This window comes from Austrofundulus limnaeus, unplaced genomic scaffold (genome assembly GCF_001266775.1).
Source record: "Austrofundulus limnaeus strain Quisiro unplaced genomic scaffold, Austrofundulus_limnaeus-1.0 Scaffold152, whole genome shotgun sequence".
In the NCBI taxonomy this organism is placed as follows: Eukaryota; Metazoa; Chordata; class Actinopteri; order Cyprinodontiformes; family Rivulidae; genus Austrofundulus; species Austrofundulus limnaeus.
The window spans coordinates 931,680-940,910 of record NW_013952554.1 but is presented as its reverse complement, the minus strand read 5'-3'; the positions used below and the strand labels follow the sequence as shown (position 1 = coordinate 940,910).

The following is a 9,231-nucleotide window of genomic DNA, read 5'->3' as shown; positions in this document are numbered from 1 at the left end:
AAATAAGCCATAAGAAGACAAAAAGAAAAAAACTGTACATAATGTGTTACACTGAGTTTTTTTAAATTTATTTTATTTTTAACTTTTATTTGTCCAGGTAAACTGTTTGAGAACCACTTCTCATTTACAAACATGACCTGTGTTACACTGAGTTTTTTTAAATTTATTTTATTTTTAACTTTTATTTATCCAGGTAAACTGTTTGAGAACCACTTCTCATTTACAAACATGACCTGGCCTGCACTGGGTGCATTGCAATATACAAACCAACATATTTAGCCATAGTTAAGTGATTGTTTGAAAAAAAAAAGAGAAAAAAGTTAGATTGATAGTGATTACAATTTTTAATCTATGCACAGCACTAAAATTAATCAATATGAGTTAACTCGATTAATTTCACAGTCCTATTATTTATACTTCTCATTCAACCACAATTAAATTCACTCTATCTAGGAGGTATAGTTTATATGGATAGTATTTATTTTTTACAATAACAAGCTGGAATAAAAACAAGCAAAAATGAAATAAAAGTAACGACTTTCTACTTCTTGTCTTTTTTAAAAATGTAAGGAGTAGAAAGTACAGATGATTGTGTGAAAATTTAAGAGGTAGAATGTAGGCTGAAAAATTACTCAAGTAAAGTACAGATAACCAAAAATTCTACTTGAGTACAGAAATAAAGTATTTATACTTAGTTACTTTACAATTCTGGTACTGACCAATGAGCTACAGCAGCTCCTCAAATATAAACATTTGATGGCTTCCCACAAGAAAGATAGGCCTTTAAAAAGTGACGTTTTTTGGAAGAAAATTGCATAATTTTCTGTACTTTCAGTCACTTCTGCTCATCCTGTCGTCTCGCCTTCTGGTAATTTTGACATTTTTGAATCTGCCTTTTGACAAATCACAGAAGCTGCAGTGAATGAATTTCCTTGCGGGTAGAAAGAGACAACATTTTTGTCATGTAACGGCTGTGATTTAGGAAAAAGGCTAGTAAATAACCCATTTTTTTCTGGTTTAATTAGAGAGCAACAGCGGAAAAGTTATTTTCTTTTCATCATAACTTGACAAGATGAAGGTGAGGGGTCAGGAGGAGAGTTTTATTTAACAAGCTGTCTCACAGATTTGCCGTGAAAAGTCCTCTGCTTTTCTACTCCTAGACACCACGATGACCCTCACTCACCACTCAGGACTTTCCTCTTTGGCTTTACCAAGGTCTGGTGGACCAATAAGGCTCTTCCAGTGAAGAACAGCTCCTTTTCTGGCCAAAGCCAAAGCAAGCACTGGTCCACTGTGATTACAGAGAGGTGGATGAAATGCCTGCAGTGGTTTTAGGTTTTTAGATTGATTGTAGAAAAGGTCAAATCTACCTGGTCATGCTTCGCAGCAGAGCAGGGAAATAGTCTTCATCAGTGTGTTGGGAGTAAAACTGTCGGACCTGCTCTTCTGTCAACATCACCTCTCTTCGGAGGGCAACTGTGAAGCCTGACTCATGAATCTGGGCCAAGATCTCATCTGCAAAACAACAAAAAGGCCATGAATGAGCACGCTTTAATTTACCTGACAAATACAGTCAAAAGCCGACACACTCAGACTTTTTGTTTACAAAGCGAGTTAGAAAATCGTGGCTGTATCTTTTACTGTGATATTAAAAAGGACAGGGATGGTGTATATGTGTGCGCTCTTGTGCTTGTGCGTTTGGCTGGAACCCCACCTCTGCTCTCTCTGGCAACGTCGGGCCGGATAAGAGCCAGCGTCCTCTCCACACGCCCTTCCTCTCCATCCTGCTCCACCGCCGCGGCCGTCCTGAAGTTGGGGAAGAAGAAGGCGAGCTCCCCGCTGGCCCGGTCGCTGTCCTCGCTGCCGTGCACGGCGTTGAACGGAGCCTCGGTGCCGTATTGCGCCCGCAAGCTGTAGGAAGGCGGGCAGGACCAGATGGTTGCTCGGCTGGTGCTCGACCAAAGAGAAGCATAATGTTTGGGCGTGTCTGATCAAGCAGGCGAGAATGTGCTGTTCGCTCCCTGTTCCAGCCTCTAAGCTGAGACTTGTCTTCATATGTTGGGATTAACAGGGCAGAGATATCATCACTGATGAAAAACTAACATGGAAACCTCATATAAATTACTTAAGAACAAAAATGGCAAAATCTATTGCAGGACTGTATAAAGTTAAGGAGTTATTTAATGATAAAGCACTATTTAATGCAATAATTGTTCCAYATTCGATTTATTGTATAGAAGTCTTGGAAAATGCATGTAAAATCATAACTAATCCTCTTTTTATTTTATAAAAAAAGAGCCATAAGAATTGTTACAAGAAAGCATTACTATCACCCTTCAAATGTATTGTTTCATCAATTAAAGTTGTTAAAATGTCATGAGTTGGTTGATGATAACATTCTGCAGGTTATGTATAAGGCTCATAGAAATGTGTTGCCGTCAAACATCCTATCACGTTTTGTTAAGAGGGAAAGCTGCTGTAATTTGAAGGGATTACAAATGTTTGTTAAACTGAAAATCAGAACAAATTTGAAGGACAGACGCACTTCAGTAAAAGGTATAAGACTATGGAATAATCTGGAAAATGATTATAAAACCATTGGATCAGTTAATTCCTTTAAGAAAACGACRAAAAATGGKTAAAAAATATGAAATTGTTTAATTTGTATTAGTTATTAGTTTGAGGAGTTGAAATTTTTGTTTTGTTTTATTATTTGGTTTATTATTGTTTGAAATATTTTTTAAAAAGGAGAAGATTTAAGAAATTTTTTCTTCTTCTTCTGCCTTTCATTTTATTTGATTTGTATTATTGTATGAAATGTTTTGTTTATTTCTTTAACGAAATTAATAAAAAAAAAGATATCTGCACTTTTAACAAAAGSCTTCCCTTTCATTGTTTTGTTATGCAGCCCAATGATTAAAGGTGAAAGCAGATAATAATGTTTGTGTCCAAGCATCATGAAGCATTRGATGAGTTTTAATGAAACTTTCAGAAAGTAATCAATAAGTGTACATCTATTAAGGATTATACTTTGGAGTCGATCCAGACCGCCACAGCCAACAAAAATTACTATGACTTAAGTCAAAGTAACAGATTTTGACGCAAATTTGATGTGGTAGTGGTACTCTGAGCATGACATCACATGGGAATGCACAAAAACTGATTTGAAAATCTCAGTCTATGAATCTGTGCTGAAAGGCAGCAGGTGATATGAAACACCTTGAATGTGTCCTTTCACAGACCTCTCTGGCCTTTCTCTCCTGGCCTCCTCCAGGTCTGCCGGGCCAATGAACTCACGCCATGCTGGTATAACGCTGGCCGAGCTCTCTGTTTGAGAAAGCACCAGAATATGGGAGGGACCACCGGACATAAACTGCACCAAGTCCTCGAAGCAAGTCTGTAAAACCACAACAGAGCAGAGAAAGCAATATTTTAAATATTTCTATTTTGACTCAATGCGTTCATGTGTAAGAGATAAATATGACGGATTGTTGTAATTTTGCACGTTATCGAACATCTTTATTTGCCAGCATTTTCTCACACACACTGCTTGGCTGAATCTCAAACAGTTTGGTTTCGTAACAAACAGCTTGTTAAGCAAAAAAGTTGCTTACACAGCAGCTCTATTTTGAGCCCCGTGTGGAAACGCAGATGGATGTCAAACGTATTGCGGAGCAACTGAAATTATAATTTTTTTTTTACACACGTTGGTGTGTTGACTCAGAATATTAATGTATCCTCACAAACATTCAGCATCATCAGCTTTTTTTTTAAAGCTTGACTTCGGTAATATCAGTGTTATCATGACATTGATGTGATGCCGTATGTTTCCCTTTTCGCAYATTCCACACTTTTTAAATCTGCTTCATTTCGAGCGGTTCCTGCCGTACCTCTGCTGCTTTGTGTTGGTAGAACTCTCGAGCCTCGGCCTCCGTCAGTGTGCGCTCCTCGTGTGCGAGGATCTCAAAGCCAGCGTCTTGAATCTGTCCAGGTAAGTGATGTCGACAGAGCGGATGAGCGCCTGCTGGAAGGTTTGAGAAAATCCTGTAATCTCAAAACGTGCACATCTTTTTTCTGGGTACCTTCATAATGATCTCATTCGCTTTGCCCTGAGCAACAGCATCTGGTTTGATGATGGCAACAGTGTAGGGTTTACTGGCAGGGACTAAAGAGAGAGAGACAAGTGATTAATGATCATCAGTGGTGTAAAAATGCAAACAGAATCACCTGTAAACAGCAATCACAGCTACGATAAATCTGGCGTAAAGTGGCTGTAAAAGATGTAGTTTGCACAGTACCAATTATACTTCCTTCTTTTTCTGATGGCTGAAGCTTCTCTTCTTCTTTCTCTTCATCTTCCAACAGAYCATCATCTTTAACCTGGAAGACAACAAAACCCGATGAAAACACTAAAACCAAAACATTTTTAATTAACAAAAGCAATAWAAAAGGAGTTTATTGCAGATCAAACTGCACATTCCTTTTGCAAGATTTTTTTTTGAATGACCTTTTGGAGTTACTGATTATTTAATAATTATTTGGCAATTAAAAACATCACAATGCTATGAAAAATGGTCTCCTGGCAACTCAAAAATATCTTCAGCAATCTGCAAAAAAAAAAAATCAAGGATAATCTGTCAAAGAAGATAATGCTTAGAAGAAAAGATGTTCTCATGTCTCAATCAAAACATTATTATTAGCAACGCCAAGTAAATCTGTTTATTGTTTAAGCACTATATGTGTCTGTGTGTGTCTCACTGCTCACCACTTCTCGTACACCATCAGTGTCCAGAACCAGTTTCTCTTTGGCCAGTTCTCCCACAATTATCTTCTCCAGCATAGGACCGTTGGGACCTCGCAGCGCAGCCACCAGCTCACCACCCTGTTTACTCAACATAATCAGTCAACAATTTAACATTTCATCTGAAACAAGATGCAAAAGAGGGAAAGCTCAAAATATGTGTAATTTTAACTATAGTGAGTAAAAAACAAACAAAAAATAGAAAAAGATATGTGATGTCATCAGCTGAGAGAAAAAAAAATCATTGCAATATTATGACCTCTAAGCACTGGAGGGGCAGAGTTCCCCTAAAGCACTAATAGGGGAACTAATTTCCTGWTTAGTGCTTTARGGGTTTTGTTAATTTAAAATTTTATTAGTGGATTAGCACTTGCTAAATTTAAAGACAAAATTTAGAAGCACTAACTTGAGGTCAATAAATGTTATTGATCAGCGTCAATGTTAACAGCTGAGGGTGAAAGCTGTCAATCATTTTGTTCATATATGTGTTACTTATCTACTAGCAGGGTTCCTATTTAAAGCAAGTTAAATTTAAGGCTTTTTAAGGCTTTTTAAAGCCAAATGAAATGAACAATAAATAAATAAATAAAAACTGGCAGAAACTCATGAATCAAAGTATTTTTGGTTGAAGTATTCAACTATTCCTAATAAACCTATTGTTTTTAACCATATCTAACTGCTTTTTTGTCAAATATAGCAAAAAACATTCTTAGCAGTCAGTTTTAAACTTGATTCAGTTCCTTGAAATTTTATAATGACCCAAAATTTGGAGTCAACCCAACCCCAATTTGCTGTAGATGAAACCTTAAAGTGCCGGTGACATCAATTTTTTTTGTAAGAAATGTGAATACAGTTTTGGAAAGACAACATTATTAAAATATTATGAAATAAATTTCATGATGCTCAGATGAACAGTTGTTGAGATATTTACACGTGAAGCAGCAGGAAGTGATATCCAAGAGGAATGTGAATGTTTTAAAAAATAAATAAATATTACCAATTATTTTAATATTTGAGGCGAATTACAGTCATTCTATTTACAATGTGTTAACGACTTCAGAAAGATTTAAGACATTTTAAGGCTAATTAAGGCCTTAATTTTGGATCAATGAATTCAATGACTTTTAAGACTTTTTAAGGACCTGCAGGAACTCTGACTAGGTGACAATATATTCAATAAATGAACTCAAATACAACTGAGGAATGTCAGTAAATCTTAAGAGAGCAACATGACAATATGTGACTCATGTTGTCTGTTGAAGAATGCTCATGGGTTGACTGGGCTATTTTAGTGCTTTAGAATTAGCTTTTGCTAAAACTTTCTGTGCATTAGTGCTTTAAAATTAGGGGACCTAAATAGTTGAGTTAGTGTTTTAGGACTAGTGGAACTAATTTTTTAGGTTAGTGCTGCTAAGCAAGGGGTCTGCTTCAATTTTATACCAGAATAAGCAAAAGTTTTTATATTTATGGTAAAATGAGTTGTGTTATCTTTATTTAAAGCTTCAAATATGTTTGTTGGCTTTGGATATTTAATGGGGCAAAAGAAAAAATAAAAGAAAGTAAAACCCCTCAAGCAGGTTTACATTTACAGTTCGCATTCTAAAATGAAATTACTCAAACATATATAGACACACTTATTACCCCAAAGAAGAGGAAGGTGGGTTCACATTTTCCTCTGTACCTCTCCAAAGCATCAACGCCGTCTGCCTCAGCCTGCAAGCAAACACAAGTCAAAAGCTGCTCCTGTTCTCTTCAAAATAATTTACATTTTGAAATAAATCGGGACGTCACTGTGGCAAAGTGCAGGAGGTCATCGCTCAGCTCGTTCTTTATTTTTCTCAGGAGCCTAACCACAGCTCGACAGGGCCCACACCACCGTTGGTACACATCTACAACTGCGAGGACAGAGACAGTCTGTGTTTACATCATGAGAGGAGGAGACAGAAACAGAGAAGAGGCAGACWGGTGCAGTTGTCTGAAGGAACACAGAGGGGCAGCAAAATACAGCCAATGAAAAACACTGCTGATCTCTTCAACAAAATTATTTCTCTTAGAAAGAAGAACAACTCTTTGGAGCAGGGCTATTCAACTAAATCCCTCCAGGGGCCACAGTTACTGCAGGCCAACAGCTGAGGGGCCAAACATCCAGCAGTTAAAGTCATTATGTAAATAAACCAAGTATTATAAAGATCTGTTACCTTTGAAATAGTTTACTTTGCTGCATTAATCATGAATACAACATACGGAACCCTATAAAAGAAGTGCTAGTAAAAAAACATAAATAACACATTATGCCTCATTTTTGACACAAATATTTTTTAACATCTCTGACCTGCCAAATTTTTAAACCATTTTTATTTTCACTTTCATCATTTTATCTTCAACTGCTTGTAACTGAAACTGTCTCGGATATTCATGGACACGGTTTTTACATCCTGGATCCACTCTTTACAGACTGTTAACCCTAAAGGACTTGATGAAGAAGTGGCGTTGAACTGCTTTCTGTGATTTTTGTCCTTTTTGTAAAAACTGTTTTTATAACTTTTCTGTGATTTCATGTATTTATTGAAGTCTGCTAGTTGTGCATGTTAGTCACAGTTGTTTCTCTTTTTGGGCTGATTGCCCAACCTGTTTGTGATTGGCTTAGGTGTCTTTTTAACCCTTTTTTATATAAATTTGTACTTTGTCTGATCTGTAACAAGTTGACGATGGCATGTAGCCAAAACGCATCCTGTTTTCTGACCTTATTAAAACCACAGTATTTTTTGGAGTACTGGTAATCCCTTTTTTTTTGATTCCTCAGAACCAGGCACCCATTTACTCTTCTCCCCTTTTTTTTATAAGGAAATTTGAGTTGTGCACACTAAAAAAAAATTCTTATTTTACCAGCTTGTAGCCAAGATTCTGACGTTTACACCAAACATGTCTGTGTTTAACTAAAAGACCTTAGAGTAATTAAAGTAGAAAACTGGGGGTTTGGGCTTAAGGGATGAATGAACCAATTGGCGGGCCAGACTTTGGTCACTCGCAAGCCAAATGTGGCCCGCAGGCCACCAGTTGAATAGCCCTGCTTTAGAGATTACCTGTTAAACCTTTTGTTGCAAGCATTTCCTCCCATTGCTCTTGGTTTGTGACAGACGCCTGAACAAGAAAAGTCAAATAATTAAAATTAGAATCTAATACAAATATTTCAGCCAGTGTTAATTAGTTAATTGTAGTGTAGTTTCACAGAAACGTTGCACTTCACCTGACCTGTAGACTCGCTTCTTTCTTCTTACCGGCCATTGAATGCGTATATTYCCCACAAAATAAACAAATAATTACAAAAAAGGTAACCAAATGCCTTCTAGCAGAAAGCTAAACTCTCCAAGCCTCTTGGTGTTCCTGCTTGTTTGGACCTTGGTTACCAAGTAACAACTTTTAAAGGTTGTAACTCCGATTGTTTTACCTCCAGGGGTCGCTGTTGTCAAGCTATTTATATATTAAAACAACACAACTATTTATCTGCAAGTTAAAATAATTATTCTGCAGAAGAAAAATATTGTGTCATGAAAACAAAAAAGCTCTGGGCCGAGCTGTGTTTGCTAAGTTGTTTTCAACTCTGTATTTGGATGAAAGAGAAGTCGCACAAGAAGATTAAGGGCAGAAAAACAAAGGTTGTACCGGCGTCACAGAAATAATCAAGGTGGGAAAGCACCAGTGAGATCAATATAAGCTTTGCTAGCTGTTAATAGAGCATGAGATAAATATTTATCAAGTGTTTACAAGTAAAACTTGCCTGTGTGGTTAGAGTAAATGGTTCATTATGCAAAAAATAAAACTAAATACATTTTTGGACTCACAAACAAATATTTTAAATTTTTTACCTTGTAGATCAAATGTTTGACATACTGATYCAGATTTTCACAAGAACATGAACAAACATCCACATAGCTGTTGACTGCAACCTAATATTTGGCTAAATAACCATGATTGACTGCAGATTTTCACAACATTACTCATCTGTATGCTGAAATAAAAAAACATTGAGTCATTATCACATGAAAGAAAACAGATAAAAACTGTTAACTAATAGTATCGAAAGCCTAAGGCCAAAAGCTCGAGGAATTTTTATGAAAAAGAAAAAAAATATTCTTGAGAACACTTCAAGCACAAACTTTGCAGATATTTTTTTGTGCAGATGAAATCACAGTATGATTTGTAAAGAAGACACTTCATCTGAGAGGGGTTGAGCTGCAGAACACAAGGAAACAGGAGGCCCATTCTCCTGGACAGTAAAATGACATGACAGAAAATATGTGCGTTCCACTAAAAATAAAGCAATCACCACAATTTGATGAACTTAGTTTAAATGGTAACTTCAATCGCTCTCAAGTGAGAGAGTAAATGGTTATTTGTTTAATTTCTCTTTGTATGTCTGTGTGATGGAT

The 9,231-nt window shown here is 36.5% G+C and overlaps 1 protein-coding gene across 1 annotated transcript in view; it reads right to left on the bottom strand.

The window, feature by feature from the left end:
* The window catches only part of nme9 (NME/NM23 family member 9), a 13,148-nt gene extending 4,884 nt beyond the window's left edge, over nucleotides 1–8,264 (bottom strand). The window contains exons 1-12 of the mRNA XM_014016717.1: nucleotides 8,054–8,264; nucleotides 7,885–7,942; nucleotides 6,593–6,696; nucleotides 6,443–6,514; nucleotides 4,766–4,882; nucleotides 4,299–4,380; nucleotides 4,083–4,165; nucleotides 3,891–3,983; nucleotides 3,243–3,397; nucleotides 1,715–1,947; nucleotides 1,371–1,515; nucleotides 1,184–1,291 (exon numbers count right to left, since the gene is read on the bottom strand). Coding sequence (XP_013872171.1) covers nucleotides 1,184–1,291; nucleotides 1,371–1,515; nucleotides 1,715–1,947; nucleotides 3,243–3,397; nucleotides 3,891–3,983; nucleotides 4,083–4,165; nucleotides 4,299–4,380; nucleotides 4,766–4,882; nucleotides 6,443–6,514; nucleotides 6,593–6,696; nucleotides 7,885–7,942; nucleotides 8,054–8,086 — 1,283 coding nt within the window. The 5' untranslated portion in view covers nucleotides 8,087–8,264. The remainder of the gene's footprint in view (nucleotides 1–1,183; nucleotides 1,292–1,370; nucleotides 1,516–1,714; nucleotides 1,948–3,242; nucleotides 3,398–3,890; nucleotides 3,984–4,082; nucleotides 4,166–4,298; nucleotides 4,381–4,765; nucleotides 4,883–6,442; nucleotides 6,515–6,592; nucleotides 6,697–7,884; nucleotides 7,943–8,053) is intronic.
* Between the last annotated feature and the right edge of the window lie 967 nt (nucleotides 8,265–9,231).